Below are 24,394 nucleotides of genomic sequence, written 5' to 3'. Positions count from 1 at the left end.
CACGGGCACAAGCTGGAACACGGGAAGTTCCCCCTGAACATGAGGACAAACCCCTTCCCTGTGCGGGTGCCAGAGCAGGGGCACAGGCTGCCCAGAGAGGCTGTGGGGTCCCTTCCCTGGAGACATTCACCCCCCGCCTGGACGCGGCCCTGTGCCCCTGCTCTGGGGGTGCCTGCTCCAGCAGGGGTGGGACGGGATGAGCTCCAGAGGTCCCTTCCACCCCCTGCCAGTCTGGGATTCTGGGATTCCGGATCCTCCCTGTAGGACGAAGTGAGTGACGTTGGGCCAACACTGGTCACAGGTCCCCATCGCAGTCGGAGACAAAGCGATCTTTCCACATCCCGGTGCCTTTGGCAGAGAGTGGATGCTGTCTTGCTTCCACCAGGTCAAGCCTTCCTCCCCTAACTGCTCCAGAACCAGGAGACAGAACCTCACAGGCCACGTCACTCGCGATGCTTCGAGGAAGTCGGCTGCTATTAACTTCCTCTCATCACCTGGCTCTACACGCCCGTCTTCTAGTACCGATGCACCGATCAGCCAGCCCGCTGTACCTCTGCAAGACGTATTCCTGCGAGAGCTGAAGTCCTGAGGATGGGGAGAGGTAACTCATGCTAAAACTGTCAGTACAAGCAACAAGCCTGAAATTTTTCACCCTGCGGGCAAGCATCGATTTGTTCCATTTCATGGGGCTGACAGAACTGCTAACAGCTCAGAAAGGGGAAGCCACACGCCTGCAGGGAGTCTCGCTCACGTACCAGACTCAAGAACTAACACATCTCAAGACAGGGACAGCTTGCCAGAGTGCCAGGCAAACTCAGCAGGTTTGCTGTTTACTCCTTCAGCTTTCCTTTGCAGAGCTTCTGTCCAGAGGGCGCAATGCTGAGCGTGTGAAAGCCAGCTCGGCCCCGCCAGGAGCACGGAGCCCTGCCCCGACCTAGGCTCGGAGCGGAGCACAGCCCTCCGCACCCCAGTAATGCCGGCACCGGGCTGGGGCAGGGGTCAGCGCAGCAGGCCGGGGACGCTGAGACCCTGGCACTCTCTCGGCGTGGTGACTTAGCAAGGCACCGCCGGCGTGCTGGGCACCAAGAGGCAGCACTTCCACCAGTGCCACGAGCCGCTGTCGGTACGAGCAGTGGTTTCCTTCCTTCCACGACTGCTAGAAATACGTCCCAGGGGAAGAAGGCTCTGCAGAAATCAGGCCGCCACAGAAGACCTTGTCAGCTGCTTTCCTGCTTAAGACTGGTGCAGCAAACACAACTACAAATGAATCCGGAGGAAAGGAGAAAAAGCGATACTGGGCTGGAGAGAACTGCCCCAAGGGGCTCCGCTGTGCACCCCCCCGTACAGAATACTCAGCCCCAAACGGGGGGGTCCTGCCGGCGTGGCTGCGCGGTACCGAGCTGACGGCAGCGTGGAGCCACGGAGCGGAAGGGAACTGAGCACAGGCCCACTGGCAGGCGCTGGTGGAGCAGCAGAGAGGAGTTGGATGCGGTACCGCAGCCCAGAGCCCTGCGAGGGTGCTCCGAGCTGTGCACGTGAACGGGCCGGAGCAAGGCAAGGCGCCCGGGTGCAACCCCCGCGGGAAGGGAAGCGCCAGGCGGCCCTCGCTGCACCGGCAGCGCCTCCCCGATGCCTACACCCGGCACGGGACAGATTTATTTCAGGCGCTCGGTGCCACAGCAGGGACTCTCTGACAGAACAGCGCTGAAGGGGCTTCCTGGATTACAAAAGCAGAAAATAAACATTTCAGCCTGGCCTTCAACTGCAGGCCACCGGGCTTTTCCCCAGGGGCCCTGAGAGCAGAGTCGGACGGCTCAGCTCAGCACCGGGGCTGCCAAGGAAGAAAGCACGGCTTGTCAGAACACTGGAAGTCATTAAGAGGAAATCTAATCCGACAAGGACAGCCTAATATTTACACAGCCCTGCGAGCTAGAGAGGCACCAAGAACGGGGCTTTGCAATCTGCTGACAGGCAGGTGGCGGAGGCAGTGGCCTTTCTCGCTCCTGGATCCCAAAGGGAGCTGGGACAGCACAACTCAGTTCAGCACCTTGCTGCTCAGACTGGATTAACACTTCTCCGCAGGCTGAGGCGCCAGCGCTGGCTCGCAGCTCAGTACCTCTCTCTCTTCTGTCCTCCGGAGAGGCTGCCTTTACTCCTCTGTGGTATTTTTTAAGCCCCAACACTTCTTACTTCTTACACTCTGACTTCCTAAAAGCGTCTTCCTGCAGGGAGCTGCAGATAACCACCAGGATCATGGGAAGGAGCACAGCTCCAGAGAGGCACCGCCCCATCCCACCATCTACGCTTGAATTCTGCGCAGAGACTAACACGTCCTAAACTGTTCTGTGTTTCATCGTCTCAGGAGCAACCTCCAGCTGAGTATTTCAAACACCAAAACATTCAGGGAGCAGTAACACCCCCCCGCATCTGCAAGGTTTCTCCCTTGCCAGACCTACAGCTTCCACGGAAGGAGCAGGAAAGACTAAGATCAGCCCAGCCGGAGAGCATCGGCTTGGCTTCAGCACCCTGCAAACCATCGGCTTTCACCAGAATACCGCAGGTTTTAGGGAAGCAGCGAGAGACCGGGAGTAAAGGAGCCAGTCAGCAGAGCAGCGCCCCAACCCCTCGCTCCGGGGCGTGACATTAGCGGTGTCCTCTCCGCCCCTGGGTCAGAGCCCCCAGCTCTTCCTGGAGCCCCAGACAGGCCTCTCCATGACGACCACGATGCCGAGTCCACAGGAAAGCTCTGGCAACCTGAGCGAGCAAGGCTCCTTGCTGTCTGGTCTCTCAGCAGAAAACCTCAGAGCAATCACAGAACATCTGAAGCTTCCCTTCCCTCTCCGACCACACGCCATCCTTCTCCACGAGCTCCCCGGTGCTCTCCACACTTCTCTGGCAGAGCGGGAGTCCCTCCTGTGGATTCCCAAGTGCTGCACGCGTTCAGCTGATGCATGTAGCTCTCCTGCGCGTAGTCCAGAAGCCTCTGGAAGCAGCTTGGGAATCCTCCCCAACCTCTAACCTGCTGGACAGCCGGAATATACGGACAGCATGAGAGCCAGGATGTGCACAAACCCTCCGAAAGCGCTCCAGAGTCTGGCTTGCGTGACACGCGCAGCGGCCAGCCGTTCCCAGAGCACAAAGTCATCTTTAACATCAAGGCTGAAGATCCGGCGGGGAGGAGCTGGAGGCTTCTCCGGCTCCAGCTCAGGTGTCCACGCTGCTGGCCAGGCACAAGTGATGCTGGAGCAAACTGGCATCAGCCAGGAGGTCTAAAGGTGGTTTCAAAGTGAACTCCCATGAGACAGAACAAGGTCTTCGGCTTTGCAGAACAGTTGCAGACAGTGGTCCGGGCTAGAACGAGCAGGCTCAGGGAAACATGCAAGAGGACTGCAAAAATCAGGCCTGGGTCTCTGAGCTGCAGGCGGCAAGGTGATGTAGCACCTCTGCCGCTGGAAGGTGCCCCTTACCCTCCCACCCTCCTCCTGCTGCTCCCCGTGTGCCGGCTCGGCTCCCGTCACGCTCCCTGGGGAGCCAATTCAACCCGCTCAACTCACGGAAGGGAAACTACCCCAGCAGGGGGGGGCGACAGCTCTCGGTCGCGACGAGGTGACCTGGCTCGGGGAAGTATCTCTGAGACGCAGCAGGAGCAGGAGGGAGAGGACAAGGCTGGAGATGGGAAACATCCCCGCTCTGGCAGCCCTCAGAGAAGCTGCCGACTGCCAAGTTTGTTATCCTGCTGGGAAAACACAGCTTCAGGAGCTGCCAGGGAGGGTCTGCACTCTGTATTTGCGCTTTGTTACCTGACCACAAGGAGCAGGAAGAACTGGGGCTGTCTCCGCCACACGTAACGACGACAGCTCTGCGCCACGGCTGGCGGCCGCCTGTGGCACTTACATCGTGTCCCTGGCCGCGCTACGCTCTACGGGGAATGAATGCTGTGTAACTCGCAATGTATTTTAAGCTCGGGGCTACAAATCAATTACGTTTCCGAGAACAAGCTAAACACAGGCCAGTCCCTTCTGCCTTCGGAGATCCCCACTGTTCAGGGATACCTGTTCACCGGCAGGCTACAAACCATCATTCAGCAACATGCCCAGAAGTGCCAAAGTCACCACACCGACCTACCAAACAAAAAAAATGACATCTAAGAACTGACCATAAACTTTTAGGCAAGGGCTAAAATCCCCCCAGAGGAGCAGGGACAGGCCCCCTTCCGAAAAGGCTGCTAAGAGAGGTGGAAATTAAACCATTTCCCCTCTTCACCAGGGTTAAACTCCTGCAAGGGCTCCCTCGAGCATTTTAGGGGCACAGCCCTGGGCAGCAGTGTCCCCAATTCCCTTACAGGGAAGGTAGCTTGGAGGAGGCCCAAAGCCACAGGTTAACGTCAAGGACACTCAGAGTCTGTGTTTCTTTTTGGAGTGCTTTTCTTCTCATTTTTGCATTCCTGTAACTAAGGACCTGACAATCGCGCTCTGCCACCTGCTCGGCAGCACCCGCAGGCCGTTTAGGGTTTGCACATCGCTTCGGCTAAACCCCTCCTACGGAGCGCACTGAACTAAACGAAATGAAAAAGAAACAAAAGCGGGTGCCTGGGGCAGCGGGGGAGGCAGGGCTGAGGCCACGGACCACCGGCTCAGGCGAGGGCGAGGGCTGGTGGGCAGATCCTACCGCGGCAGGGGAAGCCGCGGCGTGGCGGCTGACAACTCGTAGCGATCTCAGTTTCTTACCCATCATGCTGACGGCAGCTCCCAGGCTTCACAAGCCCTGAGATGCAGCCACAGGCGCCCCCGGTCAACGCTCCTGCCTTATAAACGCAACAAAAAATAATCCCCTGGCAGGTTTTGCCATCGCAACCAATCCAAGTAAAATTCTAGCTTGCTTTTTAACTGTTTTCATAACTAACTCCTGGTAAATTAAGCAGATTTGCCTGCTGTAGAGCCGATTAACAGAAATCAGAGGTTTTAAGTGGCTGCAATTAAGAGACCCCTGCTCAAGCAGGGGATTGGACAAGATAATCTCCAGAGGTCCCTTCCAAACCCTGCCATTCTGTGATTCTGTGACCAGAATTTAAGAAATCTCACTCAAAATTAAACATATCTATCAAAGGCAAATAAACAGCCCTCTGGTGCTGGCAAGCGACATATTTTCTAAGCAGAAGGAAGCGAGCTCTCTTCATTCTCGCCCCGAAGTCAGTATTATTTTAAATATGCCACTATTATACGAACAGGTTCAACGACAGGCCCGCCTCAGAGCTGCCCTGCGAGCACCCCTTCCTCCGACCCGGCGCCTAGCTCCATTTCCTCCTCCAAAGCTTCCCGCCCGTGAAGCGGCAAGCACCCTTCCAAAGCCAACAGCAAAAGCGGGACGTTGCGCAGAGCAACGGCCGCGGAAAGGCTCGAGATGATCCTGGGATATTCTTACTTTGCCATTTACCTCTGCTCTCCCCGAGCTCCCCAGCAGTTTCAATGCAACGTAAAGTTCTAAACTGCGCACAGCTCGCGACGTCGTCGGGTCGAGTCCCTCTGAAAAGCTGCAGCTGCCTGAACTGCTGAAGCTTCTAACACTAACCCAGCAGTTTTCAACCCACTTACTTATGGCAGAGGCCCTGTGAAGAAGGAAGAGAAGCAAACCTAGCTGCAGGAGGCTGCAGCTCTGCCAGAAAGCATTCAGAGGTGCTGCAAATCACCAAGGGCACTTCCCTGCAGGATCCCAGAGAAGAAAAGGGTCTGAACAGACCAAACTTCTGTTAAACTCAGCACTGGGGGAGCGATACCCTTGCAAGGGCCGTTCTTTTTTCCAACCAGAAACAACAGGTAAATGTATTCCTGGCCAAGCCCAGCGTGTTTGATGCCCTTTCCCTCTGTGAAACCCCCTCAGGACCCTTCCCCCTCAAGAGGGAATCCAGTCCCGTCTCTGCTACGTCTCTAACATCCCCCCGCTCAGGGCAGCTGCGGTTTGTGTCAGGTAACTCCCCTCACACGCAGCCCAGAGGGCTCCTGCGTGGCAGGAACGGCACTAGCTCCTCTCCTGCTACAGCACTGCTGCCTTCGCACAGTGAAGGCAGGAGGCCGAGCAAGGACGGACACAGGAAATCTGACTTCACTAAGACATCGCTACAAAACCACCGGGCTACGCCTGCCGGAAGCATCAGTGAGGGACGTATCGCACAGCAGCAGAAACAGGGATCAGGATCAAACACCCCCCGGCCTCCTCGGCTTCTGCTGCTGCCGCCGTTGCTCTTTTTGAGGCCACACTCCCGGCACAGCGTGCGCGACGTTCCGGCGCGGAGCAGAGCGCCGCGTCCAGCTTGGCCCGGGTTGCAAAAGAGACAGTGAGGGATCCCGATACCTGCCGACCCTTTCCTACGGACCTGAGGCATCGTGCACACTCAGACACTGAACAAAAAGGCTGCAGGATCGGGTGGGGCGGGCTCAGAACCAGCCTTTCAGACAGACAGATGGATGCACAACACGCTGGCAGTCAGTCCTGGCTCAAGCAAGCGTCCTGCTGCTTACACGGCGGCGCGGCAAAACAGAGCCGAGAGCCAACGCCAAGGAAAACAACCCCCATCACCAGCCAAAACGCCCGCGCCATTCCGGGGACCGATTGTTCCGGAAAGCAAAGCAGAACAACAACAACGAAAAGGCCTCACTTCTGCAGAGCAATTCCTGGGCTGGAGCGGCCGCCGGGCCCAGCCCACGCCGTGGACTCGTAACCAGCTGCTGAAGCACAACGGACACTCCCGTGGAGCAGCTGAGCAGGTTACTAGGGGAACTTTTACTAAGTTTCTACTCCAGACCTCGGTAAAGCTCCTACCCGTCATCCAAACAAACAAATACTCGCGCAGGCAGAGCCAGACTGCCAGGTTAACGACGAGGCACTTCTTGTCAGCAAGCCTGGGGTGTGAACTAGGCAAAGGAGGCCACGGTGCCATAGCATCACATAATGTCCTGAGCTGGAAGGGACCTGCAAGGACCACCGAGCCCAGCTCCTGTCCCTGCACAGGACACCCCAAATTCACACTGTGTCTCTGAGGGCCTTGTCCAAGTGGTTCTGGAATATTGCCAGGCTGGTGCCGTGATGCCTCCCTGGGGAGCCTGTTCCAGGGCTCCACCACCCTCGGGGGGAAGGACCTTCTCCTAATGACCAGCCTAACCCTCCCCTGGCACATCTCCCTGCCATTCCCTCGGGGCCTGGCGTTGATCACCAGAGAGCAGAGACCAGCCCTGACCCTCCTCCTCCCCTTGGGAGGGAGCTGCAGAGCGCCATGAGGGCTGCCCTCGGCCTCCTCTGCTCCAGCTGAACAAACCCAGGGACTTCAGCCACTCCTTGTACGGTTTCCCCTCTAAACCCTTCCCCAACTCCGTGGCCTCCTCTGGACACTCTCCAGTAGCTTTATACCCCCAATGTCCTGCAGCGCCCAACGCTGCCCACAGCACTCGGGGTGAGGCCGCCCCAGCGCGGAGCGGAGTAGGACAATCCTCGCCCGGCTGCGATGCCGGGCTCGATGCACCAAAGTACCGGGATCTGCACGTTAACATCTCAAGACAAGCGTGAGCATGAAGCTTTCCATCAATCTTTGTGCCTGCACCTTCTGAAACAGAAGTGAGAGCGCATCTTTATAATTTTTTTTTAAATCTACAACCTATGAGAGAAGCCTTACACTAACACCAACTCTAGAAACACAAACCGGCGCAGAAGCTGTGTTCCTGTTAGTGACAAGCAGCACTACAGCTCTCCACGCTGCGCCTCGTCACAAAAGCAGAAGCGTCGCCCGACTCCGTGGCCGTGGGGTTCCCTCCTTGCCGACCCTCTGCAGTCGGACACCCCCGGCTCCCAGGGGACGGCAGCACGGGCGCTCGGCCTGTGTTGCTCTTCTCCACGTGCCGTGCGGCTTGGGCTCCTCGCGCCCACCCAGCGCTGCCGCGCAGCCCGAGCCCCTGCCCGTGCAAGCGAAGAAAAACAGCGAAACCCAAAGTTAACAGGATATTTCATGGGCCTGAGCAAGGTTCCTCTTCACAGGCGTTTCACTATGGTTTATGTGCAAAACCTAACAAAAAGGGTGCGCGGTTATGATTTTTGCCTTTTCTCTTTTTCCTCTTCCTCCTCCTCCACTGGGCTCGGGGAGCACATACATGCCTGCTCCTCCTCATCCTCCACCGGGTGTGGGGGGCACCCATCACCAGGCACCCACACTGGGCACCCACGAGCCCATTCTTCCTCCTCCTTGTCCACAGGGTGCAGGGGACACACATCACCAGGCATGCAGCAGCCACACTGGGCACAGGGGGTAGTCACTGGGGGCACCCACAAACCCATTCCTCCTCTTCCTCCACTGGGCGTGGGGGGCACCCTCACTGGATGCAGGGGGCACCCATCACTGGGCATGCAACAGCCACATTGGGCACGGGGGGCACTCACGGGGAGCACCCACACTGGGCACAGGGAGCACCCATAAAACCACTCCTCCTCCTCTTCCTCCTCCTCCACTGGGCGTGGGGGGCACCCACACTGGGTGCAGGGGGCACCCATCATGGTGTACAGCAGCCGTACTGGGCATGGGGGGCACTCACGGGGCGGGGACCCACACCGGGCACGGGGGGCACCCACACACCCGTTCCTCCTCCACCGGACACAGCGGGACACCCACATCGGGTGCCGCGGGGGGACACCCACACCGGGCGTTCGGGGACGGGGACCGGCACCGGAGCGGGCCGCGGCGGCCGCTCAGCACTTACGTGTGTCCGGGGGAGCGAGCCGCCACCGGGGCCTTCCTCAGCCGCCTCCTCCTCCTCTTCTTCCTCCTCCTCCTCCCCCGCCGAGCTGCTGTCACTGCCCGACTCCTCCAGCCCCGAGTAGACGCTCTCCTCGCTGTCCGTCAGCTCTTCGCTCTCCGCGGCGGGACACGGCTGGAAGAGAACGGGGCGGGGGCGGGGGGGGTCAGGGCGGCGGCGGCCGGTCACGGGGGGGGCCGCAGGACCCGGCCAGGCCCCACGGGGCCGCGATCGGGACGGGGATGGGGACCGCGACCGGGACCGGGACCAGGACCAGGCCCCGCCGCCCCGTAACCATGGCAACGCGCGCCCCGACCTGCTCCATGCCTCCGCGTGCGCCGCCGCCGCCGCCGCCCTCACCACGTGCGCGCGGGTCAAAGGTCACGGCACCGCCCTCCCGCACCCCCCAGCCGCCGCCTTTCCGCTTTTCCCGACCGCTCCTCCCCCCACACACCTCCCGGGAGAGGGGGAGGGGCGGGAGGGTCGCGCTCCCGGCAGGGGGGAGGGGAATAATCGGGGAAGGGTCAAAGGGGAAAGGTGACATGGCGCGATGCGCATGCGCACGGCCTCGCCTTCCTGGCGGGGGGCGCATGCGCGGGGAGACGCGCCGGGTGGACTCAGCGGAATACGCATGCGCATACCCGGGGCTGGCCCCCGCTGAGGGGAGGGCGCATGCGCATAGATACGAACCGGGGAGTATCAGCAGTATGCGTATGAGCGCAAGCGGCTGCCTTGTGATGGGGAGGGCGCATGCGCGCTGGAGGGAGTTCCCGGGGGCGGGGCTGGGTGAGGACGCGCATGAGCCCCGTGGAGAGGGGCGTGGCCCGGCGCGGGAAGGGGGCGTCCCTGCGCATGCGCCCTTCCGCCCCGCGCGGGGGGCTTGTCTCGGAGGCGTCCCAAGATGGCGGCGGCCATGCTGGGCCCCGGCGCTCGCAGCGCGCAGGCAGTGGCCCGGCCCCGCGGAGGAGGCGGCCGCCGGCGGTGCTAAATCCCCGCTCCTCCCGCCCGCCTCAAACTCCACCTGGCGGCGGTTTCCCCTCGGGGGGCGGGGGGTGCCGCCTCCGGTGCGCCGCGGCCTATCCCCGGGGCCTGCAACCGGGCCCTGAGGGCGCGGCGGCCGCCGCTATGGAGGGCCCTGGCGCGGCGGCGGTGGGCGCCGGCCCCGGCGGTAGTAACGTACCCGCTTTCCTTACCAAGCTGTGGACTCTGGTGGAGGATCCCGACACCGACTCGCTCATCTGCTGGAGCCCGGTGAGTCCCGGTAGGGGCGACGACGCGGCCGAGGCACCGGGGCCTGGCTCCTGCTGATGGGAGCCTGGCCCCGGTGCCTCGGCCCGGGTGTGTCCGCGGCCTCCCCCGGGCTCTGGAGTGACTTTCCCAGCCGCAGGCCCGCTTCCCGCTCTTCACCGGTGTGTCATACCGTCGGAACGGGTCCCTGCGGCTCTCCAGGCCTCGCAGCCGCTCTCGCCCTCTTAATTAGCGGTGCTACCTCTTTCCCCCGTGATTATCCCGCCTCATTACCCCAGCGCTGCAATACCTCGGGGGGAAATGAGCTATCCCGTCTACTTAAGGGAAAAAAAAAAAAAAACACCTCAGCGTCCGGCCGCTCCTCTGTTTCCATGGTAGGGGATGCTCGACAGCTTTTAGCCTTGTCATTCTAACCGCTGTTGTGGTTTCTGCGCTGCTTTTGTTCCCCGTTTCTACAGCGCTGGCTTGATCTGTCCCCCTTTTCAACCTTTTCTAGCCACTTGGGGAAGTTTTAAGTTTTGTTTCAAAGGTTGTAGTATCCAGAGCCAAATGCCTCAAGCTGTTTTTCAGAGGCTGTTAAATCTCTGCTGTTTGCCCGAAATCAAAGGGAAGAAGTTTTCTTGCTGTTTGGTTCTTAACCTGGCACACCAAGCAGTTATTTAGAAATAAGTTCTCACAAATACTCAGTTCCTCTCCCTCCTGTGTCTCTGTGCTTCGACCCCAGATCAGGTGCTTGCTACCGAAGCTATTGAGGGAAGAGAAACGGGTAAGAGTGCGAAAGGACTGTCGTACAGAGGTTTGACTTCTGGGTGTGAGGAGCTAAGACAAGTAGGAGCTGCAGTTCAAGATAATAAACCTTGAAAGATAAGGACCAAAATAGAAGCATAAACATCCTGGGAATGTTTGGGTTTTTTTCATAACCCTTGATCGTAGCTGTTGTCTACCAACTCAAACTGTTTGCTTATCTGACTCAACGTGGCCATGATGAGATGAAAGACGTGCGCTGGCTGTTTGCTGCAGATATTGGGCGGCTCTTGACTTTGCAAGTCATCGCCTCCAAACAAACGCCTCGTCCTGTTACTGGAGCAAAGATTTAATGCCTTGTGTTTAATGGGTTTCTAGTCAGTTTTGTGTTGCTGAAACACCGTGAGGAATTGTGTTTAGGGGTGGGGGGCAACCAGTGTTACCCCCTTTGCTGTACATTTGGGAGCTGCGGTGCGCAGGCAGGCCGCCTTCCTCCTGGGGTTGGGTGCTAGAGGTGGCGTGGGGATCCTGTGACAGCTTTGAGCCTTGGAATGTGGACGGATCCGCTGTTTGGATGGTGTTTAAGTTAAGCTGTGCCACCAGGAGTGCAGAGTAATGGCCGTGGCCTTGGTATCTCCATGTAAATCAGGATGCTTTTGCAAATAGATGTATATACTTTGCTTATGTTGACAGGTAGAGAAAGTTGCTGGCGTCTTCATTTCTCCTTGCCCAAAAGATTTTTGCAGGTGTGGAACGAAGGAGGTGCCGGTGTTGAGGCTGGCCGAGGAGCTCCTGACCGCTCGCTTCCCTCCCCTCCAGCGCTTTGCTGCCCGCTCTCTGGGGGTGTTGCTCATCGGGGCCGGTGTGGTTTGTAATGCGGTTACCTGAAGCTGTCCCGGCCCAGCTGCAGGACGAGCGAGCTGCTGCTTGTAGATGAGAGTGAAAAGGTGGGAGAAGGAGATCCGTATGCTGGCATTGCACCTCATCGGCAGGGTGCTGGGGGAGGGTGCTTTGCCGTAGCTGTCCGGGGACGTGTTCTTGGCCCGTGTTAAACGTTCAGCCTCCTGCTTTGCTCACTGAGCAATAAACAGCCTTTATTTGCTGCGTGTTCGCTGTGGGGTAACGGCGTGCGTGGCGAGCAGTGCGATAGCTCAGGCGGCTGAAGTGCTGCCATTCAGCCCAGATAGAAACTATCCCAGAGTGACTTTGCCAGCCTGACAGGGAGATCTTTTTTTTTTTTTTTTAACTCCTTTAGAATATCAGTAGGTGGACAAACCTTCTAGGTCTTGGCAAGAGCTAAGGGAGCACGGTCTGGACAGATACAACTCTTAAAATTTTTTGTTAAGCCTTGGATCCTGGTGATCTTCGGTCCAGAGGCAGGGTTCTGTGGTGTGGAATGACTGTGTCAGGCATCTGAGCTCCTTGGTGTTCCCGGTGTTGAAAGTAAATGTTCTGTGAGTCGATGGAATCTGTGACAAGATTGGGTCTCCCCCGAAGCAGTTCTCTCACTTTTTTTTGTTAATACAGGCCGTGATACAGAAAGAGTTGGTTATCCTCAAGCTCACTCGGGTAATCAGTAGTTGGTTGTTCTCAGTTTACTGAGTTTGATTCCTTTCTTTCAGTTTCCTTTAATAATAGGTGGAAGAACTAAGCTGTGGGGGTTCAGGAGTGTGGATCTCTAAGAGCTTGCAGTAAGGAAAGGGATCTCTGTGTGCTTGAGGAGAAATCGTCTCAGTAGAAAGCAGGAAAATAAACGTAAGGGGGAGAAAAAGAAGCAGAATACACTTTTTAAAATATATAACTTCTAATTTGATGTCTTTTGGAGGTAGAGTCTTCACATTTTATTTGTGATTCTTTGACACTTCTTTTTTTTTAAATAACTTTCCCATCTTGGGAAGTTCTCTCATGCCTACAGCTAATGTTAATGGTTCAGACCTCCCCTCCGCCCCGGTGCAGTCACTGTGCGCCTGAAAGGCAGGGTGGCTTTGGGGCGTTTGTCATGTCCTCTGCACCCCATGCCGTGAGAGCCGGGATTCTGTCCTGCCTCGTCCATAAATCCCGCCCTGCTTTCTCAGGTGTAACCTAGCTCCTCTCCCTTCGGAGACCCTCGGGTTTGCTGATCACAGGGTGCCCTGGGAAAGCGCCCCACTCCGCTCGCGCCGTTCCTGCGCTCTCGCCAAAGCCGCTCGGCCTCGCAGGCAGCCTGCTGAGCTGGGCTGGCAGATAGAAATGCCTTCTCCTCATTGTTCCAAAGCAGTCAGAGCTTCTCACATGTAAAGACGAGGTGGCACCCGGCTGAGCTGCCTGGCAGCGAGTTTAAAATGCAGAGATCTCATAATGTCGCTTGCGGATTGTGTAATCGCTCCCCACAATGGTGGCGCCCAGGCCAAAACCATAGAAGAATTTGACAAGAGTTCAAGAAAGATGGATTGTTTTGTTATAAAACACCATGTCTGGATGTAATTTCTGCCCTCAGGAGTACCAGCGCTGCTGTTTGATGGTACGAGTTTGTTAGGGAAGGTTGACGTTGTCCTGCTTAGGCTTTTCCCCGAGCGTGTGAGGTGGCACCTTGTCTCTCCGGACCTTAGTCCAACGTGGGACAGCAGGTCCTGTTAGCTCTGCGGCCGATTTCTCCACTGAAACAACCAAGTTGAAGTGTATTTGGGATATAAATTGTATGACTAATTGAAGGCTAGTTTATTTTTGACATTATTTACTACATTTACCCCCCTCTAAGGCGTGTGCTCGCCTCAGCTGGGAGTTAGCTGCTGCCAGAGAGTGCAGAGCTGCCCCTGCCACCAGCTTTGCATCTCTGCTGGTGATCGTGGGGCCTCAGCGAGTTGCTTTTTGTCCTGCACAGGTTGTGTTTTCTTTTTTCCTCCTGGGTATTTTTCTGTTGAACCGGTGAGTTTTAGTGACTCACCCTGCTGCCGTGCAACTGCTGGAGGTGATGGGAAAGTGTAGCTGGGGATGCTGGGAAGAGGGGGACAAGCTTCACTGGTAGCAGCCGCCTCTTTAAATTAAATTAGTTGGAGGGTGGGTGGCTCGTAAACCCTGGGGGCCAGGAGGTGCTCTGAGGAAGCAGCACTGTTCGTTTCATAGCATCACAGAATGCCCTGAGCTGGAAGGGACCCACAGGGACCATCAAGTCTAACCCCTGTCCCTGTACAGGACGCCCCAAATTCACTCCATGGCTCTGAGGGCCTTGTCCAAGGGGTTCTGGAATATTGCCAGGCTGGTGCTGTGATGCCTCCCTGGGGAGCCTGTTCCAGGGCTCCACCACCCTCTGGGGGAAGAACCTTGTCCTAATATCCAACCTAAGAGACCTTATCGCTCTGCAGCTGCCTGAGAGGGGCTGTAGTGAGAGGGGGGCTGGTCTCTTCTCACAATAACAAGAGATAGGACAAGAGGAAACGGCCTCAAGTTGTGCTAGGGGAGGTTTAGATTGGGTATTAGGAATAATTTCTTCACCCAAAGTGTTGTCAAGCGCTGGCACAGGCTGCCCAGGGAAGTGGCTGAGTCACCGTCCCTGGGGGGGTTCAAACACCGTGTAGCCATGGCACCTGGGGACATGGTTTAGGAGGCCTGGGGGGGTTGGGCTGATGGTTGGACTTGATGATCCTCGAGGTCTTTTCCAACCTTAACACAATGATTCTAGGCTTGTGAGACAAGAAGAAGCATCAGTCCTTGTCTCATCCTGCAGCCTAAATGGAACCGCCTGCTGCTGGCAAACCCCAGGTACCTGTTTCTGCTGCAGCAGCAGCCCAGATTCCAGCACCGGAAAGTCCGTGTGGTGAGGCACGGGTCCGAAAGGCCACGGATGTTACCCTCCAGACCAATACGAGCATTAAGTGGCCCTGAGCCTTGCCCTCACTGGACCTAGAGAGGTGGCTGGGCTGTCCGAGAGGGCGACTCAAACTGGAAAGCGACAGCACGTGCAACGGCGAGCCCACCACAGCACGCTGATCTCAAGCAACATACAGGCAAGGTGCTGCTTCCCTGCAGTCGTGTCTCAGTCTGACGGCTCTGTTAACGCTCTTGGACAGTGGAGGGGAGCAGAGTGCACGAAATAACCTCATCAGCAGCTTGTTTTGCCTGTAAACATGTACACGCTTTCTGCACAGCTTGCCAAATTCGAGGTCAGCGCCGAGGTCCTCGCCTGCGCTAGGAAAATTACTCTTTGCTGAAATGGTCTGTCACCAGTTGGATCCTTCAGGCAGAGGATTCCTGGTGGGTTAACCCTTGGTGTGCAGGAGACACCGCCTACCTCCCCACTGTTCCCCAAACCAGCGTTATCTCAGGGTGAGGTAACTGCTTTGAGTGTACGGGAAATCTGAACGTAGAGCTGGGAACGAGGAATGTGCAGAATTACAATAGCTGCGTGTGTCTAAAGAGTTCTCATTTATGGTCTGTGAAAGTTAACTGAAAATCGAGGAATCGGGAAAAGGAAGGGTTTATAGCAGCCAGGCAGTGAAGGGGGGAAATGTGAGGTTTTATCTTATATTTAATCCGTCACATCGGTAACGGCAACCTTCATGGTTTTGCAAGGGGAAGTTGATCTCGTCTAGTATATAGGGTGAGGGTTTGTTAAATAAGGCATTGGCCTTTTAATAACATCAAATAAAATTCAACCATTCTTCAGCGCTTTTACGCTCAGATTACTTATTTCCCAGTCCTGTGTTTGCAATGCCAATTCCAAACAAAACTTAATCGAGTAAGGGTGGCGATTAAAATAAAGGGCATATTTTTACGGGCAATGATAGCTGTAGTCACGTGGGATTCCCAATAGAATTTAAATTCAGGATTATGAGCCCTTAAAGGTTGGGGGTTTTATCTCGGTCAAGCTAAAAGGTTCATTTAGAATCACCAGGTGAAGGCCCAGTGTTAGGTCGGAGGTTGAAGTCGGGGACTTAGAGCTTTGAGAGGTAGCACCTAATGGAAAACCTTGCCTTAGAGCTGAAGAGCGCCAAAAAAACCTGGAAGTGCTCAAAATGCTGCTGGGAACTGGCTTTGAGAGGTGACCTGCTGACACGCTGCAAAACGGACTGTTCAGAAACTGTCCTTTGAAACCTGGGCCTTTCAGCCTCCTGCCTCGATCACACCTTTCCCCTGCCTAAATAACTTGGCCACCTTTGCGAATACCGATGGTGCTGCTTGTCCTCTTCCCGCCTGGCACAGGAGCTCTTGGACTGCTTCGAGGCATCATTTCCCAGTGCAGCGACGTTTCTTGGGCGACGGCTGTGTAGTGGTGATCCTGCACGGCCTTGGTCCACGCTCATTCATGCCGGGCGCTTTGTTTCCTTCCAAAGCAGCCGCTCTGCCCTGCCGTGCTCCGGCAGCAGCCGGCGGATCGAACCGCGTGCTTCTGCTACGGGATCGCTTGGTTTTGCTTGCAGGATCCTGCCCCGTGCTCACGCTGACTCTGGTTCTTGTCAGACCCTTTTATGGACCTCCTTGATGCCATAATACCTGATTTTCTTTGTTTTCTGCTGTATCAGGGTTGAGGCAGAGCAGCCCGCTCTCCCTGGGCCAGCAGCGGGTCGTGCCGTAGTTCCTTGTGCCTCGTTGAACTGTGACCTCCCGGGAGCAGGAGAGAGATTCAGATAAATTGTGTAAACCAGAACGCGATATGTTTTGTGTGGTGACGTTGGCTGCAGTTGCTAATCAAAGCAGCGCGAGCAGGGTTTGGGTCAGCTTGAAAAAGCTTGGAAGAAACTTTATCCCGGTAGATGTCGAGAGTTCTCCCCGTTCTTCTGCATTCCGCTCGTCGAAGAGGAGCGGCGCCGTCGGCTCTGTGCGCGGGCGCTTGGCACTGAGCGCTCGAGTGTTAGCTATAACTGGTGATTAGCGTGAATAAATTACTTAGCTGTTGGTCTGCTGTGGAACTTAAAAATCTAACTCTGTCAGATCCCCTGGTAATTACACCAATTACTGGATAAATAGTCTGCTGCAGCTCCCGCTGTTTGGTCTGTCCTCCTGCCCCGTGTTCTTCGTTACAGAGGCTGAGGAATTTTCTCAGCCTTGCTCATTGAACGTTTCTGGTTTGACCCACAAAGGAGTGATTATTTCTTGCCTTTTTCTAGACTAGGACTCCCTAGTCTGGCCCAAGAGGATTTCTGTTCTTGCGATGCCGCTTCCAGCGCAGCGTGCTTTCACTTTCGGTTGTAAAGCCTGGCAAATGGCTCATTTTGTGTATGCATAAGTTCCTTCTTTGTCCTTTTTTTTTTTTCCCCATTAGCAATGTGTTTTCCACGGGCTGCTTTTTCTCCTGTCTTTAATATGTTTTGTAAACAGAAGCACAGATATCTGTGCTCAGCTCGGAGCTTTAATCTGCCTGACTCCAGTAACTGCCGCACAGAAAATGCGTCACCGTAGGCAGGTGGGGACTAACGCAGATCCGCAAAGCGAGGGAAGAGCCAGCAGAAAGGAAGGCAAGTGCGTCGTTTGAAAATACTATTGTTAAGTTTTAAGTGAAGAGTTACTAGCTGGGCTCCTCGAGGTTCTTGGGGTCTGTCTGCTGTAGAATCACAGGATGGTTTGGGTTGGAAGGGACCTTCAGGGCCTATCCAGTCCAACCCCCTGCCATGAGGAGGGACATCTTCAGCTAGACCAGGTTGCTCAGGGCCCCGTCTAACCTGGCAGAGAATGTTTCTAGGGATGGGGCATTGACCACCTCTCGGGGCAACCTGGGCCAGTGTCTCACCACCCTCGTATTAAAAAATTTCTTCCTTATATCCAGTCTAAATCTCCCCTCTTTAGTTTAAAACCATCAACCCTTGGTCTGACACACCAGGTCTGGCTAAAGAGGTTGCTCCCACCCTTCCTACAGCCCCCCTTTAAGCACTGAAAGGTGGCAATAAGGTCTCCCCGCAGCCTTCTCTTCCCCAGGCTGAGCAACTCCAACTCTCCCAGCCTCTCTCCCCACCAGAGGGGTTCCAGCCCTCGCACCATTTCCGTGTCCCTCCTCCGGACCCCTCCAACAGGCCCGTGTCTGTGCTGTGCTGGGGACCCCAGAGCTGGACGCAGGGCTCGGGGGGGTCTCCGCAGAGCAGAGCAGAGGGGGAGAATCCCCTCCTTCGCCCTGCTGGCCCCACTGCTCTGGATCCAGCCCAGGAGATGCTCGGCTTTCTGGGCTGCGAGCGCACGTTGCCGGCTTGTGTCCAGCTTTTCACCCCCCAGCACCCCTAAGTCCTTCACCGCAGGGCTGCTCACCATCCCCCCATCCCCCAGCCTGTGTCGATACTGGGGGTGGCCCCGACCCAGGGGCAGGACCTTGCACTTGGCCTTGTTTAATCTCATGAGGCTCTCCCAGGCCCCCCTCTGCAGCTTGTCCAGGTCTCTGGATGACACGCCGTCCCTCAGGCGTCACCTGCCCCGCTCAGCTCGGTGTCACCTGTAAACGTGCTGGGGGTGCTCTCAATCCCACTGCCTACGTCATTGATGAAGACGTCAATGTAGTTCTTTAATGATGTTGGCGTAAAAAAGAGAGGTATCTGCGTGAAGTGAAATGAATGAAGTAGGAAGGTGTCAGCGTCACAGAGCCTCATCTTGCAGGGAGACCTGGGTGAGTCCTGAAAAAGCTGCAGGTAGGAGTGGCGCGACCCTGCTCGTGTGAAACGCCCCATTCTGCACAGAAGGGATTTTTGCTTTTCTGGGAATTTGATAGTTGTGCCCGCAAATAGTTGTTTCTTTCATATTAATTTGACCAGGGTACTCTTCCTGCTTCAGAAGCAAAACCCACCCTTTTTTGCTTTTTTTTCTTACGCATGTGCGTGTGTGAGCACAGTTACCCGCTGCGGTTTGCAGCGCGGTCCCCAGAAGCCAGCTGGGTTTTGGCAGCACCGCACTTCAGCCAGGAACAAGCAGTGGTGGTGCCTGGATACCTTCAAGTGACACTTCAATGTCACTTAGCGATATGAAACCATGGTCTGAAAATTACGTTTCCTTAGCCCAGCAAAACGGCGGCTGGAGAAAGACAAAGCCTAAACGAGAGGGATTGTGCGAGCGTGAACGTCCCTTAAAAAAAATTGTAAGTGAAAAGGAGGGTTCTGGGTCTGCGCTCTCAGAAAACTTCCTTCCTGCTCTGCTGGTGTCTGAACTCTTGGTAAACCGGTAAAATGTCACCTCAGAGGTTGCTTGCGTGAAATCCCCTTGTATATAAGGTTGTCAGCACCTTACGGATTTGTTTGGGTTTTTTATTGTAAGCCAAAGCTCGCCCCTTCCACGCCGTTCTGTGCACACTCAAGAAGCGCAGACAGGCGCCGGGTGGTGACGGGGGTCCAACAGTGGTGTAGGTGAGCTTTATGAAAAGTCACGTTTCAAATCTGTGCTGGAAATGGTGACTTGTTTAGATTTTTGGCCTGGAGCGGATTCTCTTTCTGTCGCGCTGAAGCTGGAAGTAGCGCAGCGATTGCACGTAGCGTGCGATCAGCACCAGCACGTGCTCTTCCTGTACGGTGGTAGGGATGGAGAGTGTCTTTCCTAGAATTAGGTGTTTCCCCAGCATGGCATGAAGAGGCTGTAAGCTTTTTCCTGCAAAGATAAACGAGTGGGGTTCCCCAGGGCTCAGTGTTGGGGCCTTCATCAATGATCTGGATGAGGGGATCAAGTGCGCCCTCAGTGAGTTTGCAGATGACACCAAGCTGGGCGGGAGTGTCGATCTGCTCAAGGGCAGGGAGGCTCTGCAGAGGGACCTGGACAGGCTGGATCCATGGGCTGAGGCCAGTTGTGTGAGGTTTAACAAGGCCCAGTGCCGGGTCCTGCCCTTGGGTCACACCAACCCCAGGCAACGCTCCAGGCCTGGGGCAGAGGGGCTGGGAAGTGCCCGGCGGAGAAGGCCCTGGGGGTGCTGGCTGACAGCCGGCTGGGCATGAGCCAGCAGTGCCCGGGTGGCCAAGGAGGCCACCAGCCCCCAGGCTTGTGTCAGCACTGGTGTGGCCAGCAGGAGCCGGGCAGGGATGGGGCCCCTGTGCTCGGCACTGGGGAGGCCCCACCTCGAACGCTGGGCTCAGGTTTGGGCCCCTCGGGACAAGAAGGGCCTTGAGGGGCTGGAGCGTGTCCAGAGAAGGGCAGCGGGGCTGGGGCAGGGTCTGGAGCACAAGTGTGCTGGGGGGCGGCTGGGGGGGCTGGGGGGGTTTAGCCTGGAGAAGAGGGGGCTGAGGGGAGCCCTTCTCGCTCTCTGCAGCTGCCTGAGAGGGGCTGGAGTGAGGGGGGGGTTGGTCTCTTCTCCCAGTAAATGCGATAGGATGAGAGGGAACAGCCTCAAGCTGCATCAGGGGAGGTTTAGGTTGGGTATTGGGCACAGTTTCTTCACCAAAAGGGTTGTTAAGGCCTGGCACAGGCTGCCCAGAGAGGTGGGGGAGTCACCATCCCTGGGGGATTCAAAACATATATAGACGTGGGGCTTGGGGCCATAGTTTAGGAGGCCTGGGGGTGTTGGGCTGATGGTTGGACTTGATCCTAGAGGTCTGTTCTAACCTAAATGATTCTATGAACACACGGCCACAGAGGCCTGGGTTTGTCACGCACAGTCTGGGTTACTGAAATTCAGTAAAAGCGTGGTTTCTGGAACAGCTGAGCCGGTGCTCGGCCCCTTCTAGTCCTGCCCCCAGTGCTTGCCAGATGGACTATGAAGTGGCTCAGTTCCGTATGGGTCCCTTCCAACTTGAGATATTCAGTGATTCTGCGAGCTGCCTGGCCTCACAGGAAACCACTGTAAGGTTTCTGTCGCTGACTCAGAGAGGTAGATCAGGTCTTGGGGAAGAAAGCTTTGTGGAGCATCATGGTTGTGCAAGGTGACGGGAGCATGCAGCTGTAAGATCAAGGGGAAGGGAGGACAACTCCTTGGTTACAGCACACTGATGCAGAGGTTCTGCTCGTCCTGAAACTAAATACGATGGTGTGTGTAGACCCCAGCTAGCACACGCTGGCTGTGCCAGCTGCCACAAGTACCTTGGATCCAGGACCTCTGCTCCTTCACTGGAATGGCCTGCTTCTGCTGCCACGGTTGGTATCGACTTTACACACTGAATTTTTGTATTTCTCTCCAAAAGCATGTAAGTATTAGCAAGGACAGGCCTTGCCCCTCGAGCAGCCGTGCTGGGCAGTGTCCTGTGTCAAGCTGCAGGCACAGCCACGCAAGGTGGCGTGCCGATGAGCGGTGCAGAGGGTCGCGCGAAGGCTGGCTTTCACCGCAGCCACGGTTGGCGCTTTGGTAGCCTCAGTTGCACTGGGGGACACTCAGACACAGTTCAGCTCCCAGTTAGTTCTTATGAAATTGCAAACGTGCTAAACTTGGCAGTTCTTAGCACGTGGTGAGGATACTTCTGATTGTGTCGCTTTGGTTCTTGCCGCTTGGTCCTCACGACTTCCCGACTGTCTTTAGCCCGGCGGGTACAAAGGCTTCTCAGTCCTAGGGTGCGTACGGCAGCCGTGCTGCGGCTGGCAGGTGGGTCTCCCCCTTTTAGCTATGTACAAAGGACGTCCTCGAAACGGTAGGTCGGGTGCTGACAGCAGAAATGTTTCTTTTTTGTGTGTTAAAAGGTGTGTCTTTCAACACTCGTATCTGCTGGAAAATGAGGCTGGCTCATTTTGCTTTAAGTCAGCATTTCTGCTCAAAGTGGTGTTTGTACCTTCCCTTGTACCGACACAGGGTTGTGGGGCTGCACGTGTAACTATGCTGGGGAACTGGTTCTAGTTAAAACTAACTAGACAAAAAACAGCGATCATGGAATAATTCAGGTGAGAAGGGACTTCTGGTGGTCTCTAGTCCCAGCTCCGGCTTAGAGCAGGACCTGCTCTGGGGCCAGACTGGGTTGCACAGGTCCTGGCACAAACTTCTGCTCCCCTGTCTCCCGGCACCTTGTAGGTGAGGCCCCGCCTGTGCCTGCCTTACCACGACGCTCTGCTCCCGTGTCTCCTTCCCGTGCAGAGCTGTGAGTCCTTGCTGCTCCCCAACACCCCAAGGCGTCTCTTCCCCAGGCTGAACAAGCCCTCCTGCCTCAGCCTCCCCTTTCCAGGAGAGACCTGCAGCCCCATCGCCACCCTAGTGGCCCTCTGCTGAATTTGCTCCAGTTTATCTGTGTCCGTGTGGTCTCGGGGTCCCAGACCTGACACACTGTCCTGGCGTTACTTAGCGGGTGCTGTGCAGAGGGGATAATCCCTTCCCGTGATCCGCTGGCTCTGCTCCTGTCCTGCCCGGGTGGTTGATTGCTGCAGCCCGGGGCGCTGGTGGCCCCTTCCCTCGTGCAAGGGCCGCTCGGCTCTGCCTGCCGGGACCCCCGGGTCTTCTGCGCAGCCGGGGCCAGCACGACAGACCACTTTCGTTGTGCTGCGACGGAGCAGGTAGTGCCGGGCTCCGGGAGCTGAATTTAACAAGGCTGAGTTTCTTGCAGAAGTTGCTGTATTTGGACCAGAAGAAACATGTGTTTTGGAGTGGGGTTCATGACACCCAGCAAACTGTGAGTCGTCTTTGGCCCCAGCACCACATGTTTTATCCAAATGCTTATTAATACGTGAGCAACCCCTGGAACAGGAACCAGAACCCACAGTTTCGCTCCCTCCACTTCCCACCCTCCTTGGGAAGTCTCACCGTTGGCCGTCAGACCAGGGTTTCACCCTCCCCACCTTTCTCTTCCTCGCTGGCCCCTGGCAGTTGTATCTGCCCCTCCTGCAAAGCCACCGGTCGTGCATTTCTGAGCCAGGTGTTCGGAGCAGGCCGTGGTGCAGGACGTGTCAGCCAGCTCCCCTGCAAGCTGTGATCTGAACATCTCCAAAATGAATATCTCCAAAATTGTCTGTACGTCCCTTGAGAAGCGCAGGGAAAACCACTGCATCGGCTCCGGCTGCTTTAGGCAGGCCACGAGTGCGCTGCTATGTAAGCCTTCAGGTGCTTTGGTTTGGCTGAGCTTCTTAGCTGGCACTTGGCGTGTACAAGCGCTGAGTAACCCGAGGGGATGAAAGCTCCCGGGCCAGTTTGGATCCTGCCACGCTGGCGCTGGTGCCCGAGGCTGCGGTTGCGTAGTCTGCGCTTTCGCTGTGCTGCCGAAAGGGTTTGTTCTGTCCTGTGGTGGTGCTTTTGCTGGAGATGGCTTCCTCCTTCCCTCCCCTCCCAACACGTCCACTTGCCGGAGCGCTCCCCGAGCTGCTTCCATGACATGGCTCCGGCGGCACCGCCAGCAGCAACCGGGACGCAGGTGGCGGCGAGGAGCCAGGGAGGGCAAGCTGCCTCCGGCCGCTTCGGTCTGCGAAGTCCGTGTCCATCTGACCCCGAAGCCACCGGCCTGCGCCTGAGGGCTGAGCTGCACTGCCTGTGAAGCAGAGCCTGAACCCTCGCAGATCACACGCGGTGTTTTAAGATCAGTCGAGGGGTACCTGCGTGAAGTGGGCAGCGAGTTGCCCAGCCCGCAGCCTGCTGCGCGTCTGGGTCTAAAAGTTTCTACGTCAGAGCGCACCGTCCTGGAGCCGGCGTGCTCTGAATCGGTCCAGAACAGTGCTGGGTCTTGTCTTCAGGGTGGTGGAAGGTGGAAGAAATGGGGAAATTTTTCTAATTCCTGGGTTTCCAAGGCTCAAAGTCACTCTGTTGTTGGAGAGGCATGAGGACTGTCTAGCTCTAGTCTTGTCTAGTACTAGACTAATACTACTAGACAATACTAGTTGTTTAGTACTTAGTTGCTGGAGCAGAAGAGAATTTAATGGGGTGAATCTTGCTCTCAACAGTGGTGGAGCCAGAAAGCTCCCTGGAGGGTGTGTGTCTTGTTTGGAGTTCTTTAATATCTGAGATTGATGAAAAACAGCTATTTTCATAATTCTAATGGTCAGATTTAAACTGGAGTTTGAGAATTGTCAAATCTCATGCTAGTCCTTCAAATGCAAACATTAACTTTTTGAAAATAAACACTAATATTGTCATCCCATGTTTCTTTTAAGCATCTGCCGCGGTTGCTTGGCTTTCATTGCGTAAGGGTTTCATTTTCTGGTGCGACTTTGTAAGACCCCGGTCACGTTACTTGGTTCCTTTATGCTCAGTCATGGTTTTGGTGCGGTCCCTCCCCGCTGGGTGACTTCGCCGCACAGTGACGCCCGCACCACAGGGATCGGTATTTCTGTTCTCAAAATAGGTCTGGCGTGTCAAGTGTTGGGAATGCCGAACCTTTTATTTGTTGCTCTAAAGTCAACGTTTTCCTGGATTTTCCTGCGTATTTCACAGACCGAAGTTTCTTACAGCCTGAATGTGCAGTTACGTAGAAGATCTTAAGTTTTACTTCAGAACTGAGGTTTTCCTCCTGTCCTGGTGCCGTGGTAAGCGACTCCGACTCTGCGGAGCTCTGAGCTGGAGCCAGCTTAGTGTTGGGCTTCAGAGCCGTCGCAGCTGCCGGAGCTTCCAGCTTTCCTGGGCATGACTGCAACAATTATTTTTTTAAACTTTCTGATTTTCTATTGATTTAAAAAAAAAAAAAACTATTCAGCAGTGCGTTAATCAGAAGTAATGAGTATTTTAAACAACTTTACCAGTTCTTCAGAAGTTTTCGAACCGGGGCCTGCCTACCGATGGCGATAGATGGGAAACTATCCTCTAGCACGTTCTCTCTAGCCTGTTACCTGCCGAGGGGCTGGAAGGTAGCTGGTAG

General features: G+C 56.0%; 2 protein-coding genes across 4 annotated transcripts in view; one reads left to right on the top strand and one right to left on the bottom strand.

Moving 5' to 3' along the window:
- The window catches only part of BOP1 (BOP1 ribosomal biogenesis factor), a 72,759-nt gene extending 63,426 nt beyond the window's left edge, over nucleotides 1-9,333 (bottom strand). The window contains exons 1-2 of one of the 2 annotated variants that reach the window (XM_075086005.1): nucleotides 9,229-9,333; nucleotides 8,739-8,909 (exon numbers count right to left, since the gene is read on the bottom strand). In XM_075086005.1, coding sequence (XP_074942106.1) covers nucleotides 8,739-8,909; nucleotides 9,229-9,318 — 261 coding nt within the window. In that variant the 5' untranslated portion in view covers nucleotides 9,319-9,333. Of the gene's footprint in view, nucleotides 1-8,738; nucleotides 8,910-9,090 lie in introns of both variants that reach the window. The other variant, XM_075086004.1, reaches the window with a different exon arrangement.
- Nucleotides 9,334-9,640: 307 nt separating this feature from the next.
- HSF1 (heat shock transcription factor 1) overlaps nucleotides 9,641-24,394 on the top strand; it is a 74,418-nt gene continuing 59,664 nt past the window's right edge. The window contains exon 1 of one of the 2 annotated variants that reach the window (XM_075086007.1): nucleotides 9,641-10,025. In XM_075086007.1, the coding sequence (XP_074942108.1) occupies nucleotides 9,900-10,025 (126 nt within the window). In that variant the 5' untranslated portion in view covers nucleotides 9,641-9,899. The remainder of the gene's footprint in view (nucleotides 10,026-24,394) is intronic. The other variant, XM_075086006.1, reaches the window with a different exon arrangement.

The sequence above is a fragment of the Phalacrocorax aristotelis genome, chromosome 2 (genome assembly GCF_949628215.1).
Source record: "Phalacrocorax aristotelis chromosome 2, bGulAri2.1, whole genome shotgun sequence".
In the NCBI taxonomy this organism is placed as follows: domain Eukaryota; kingdom Metazoa; phylum Chordata; class Aves; order Suliformes; family Phalacrocoracidae; genus Phalacrocorax; species Phalacrocorax aristotelis.
The sequence above is the reverse complement of the archived record's forward strand: the minus strand, read 5'-3'. Positions and strand labels throughout refer to the sequence as shown.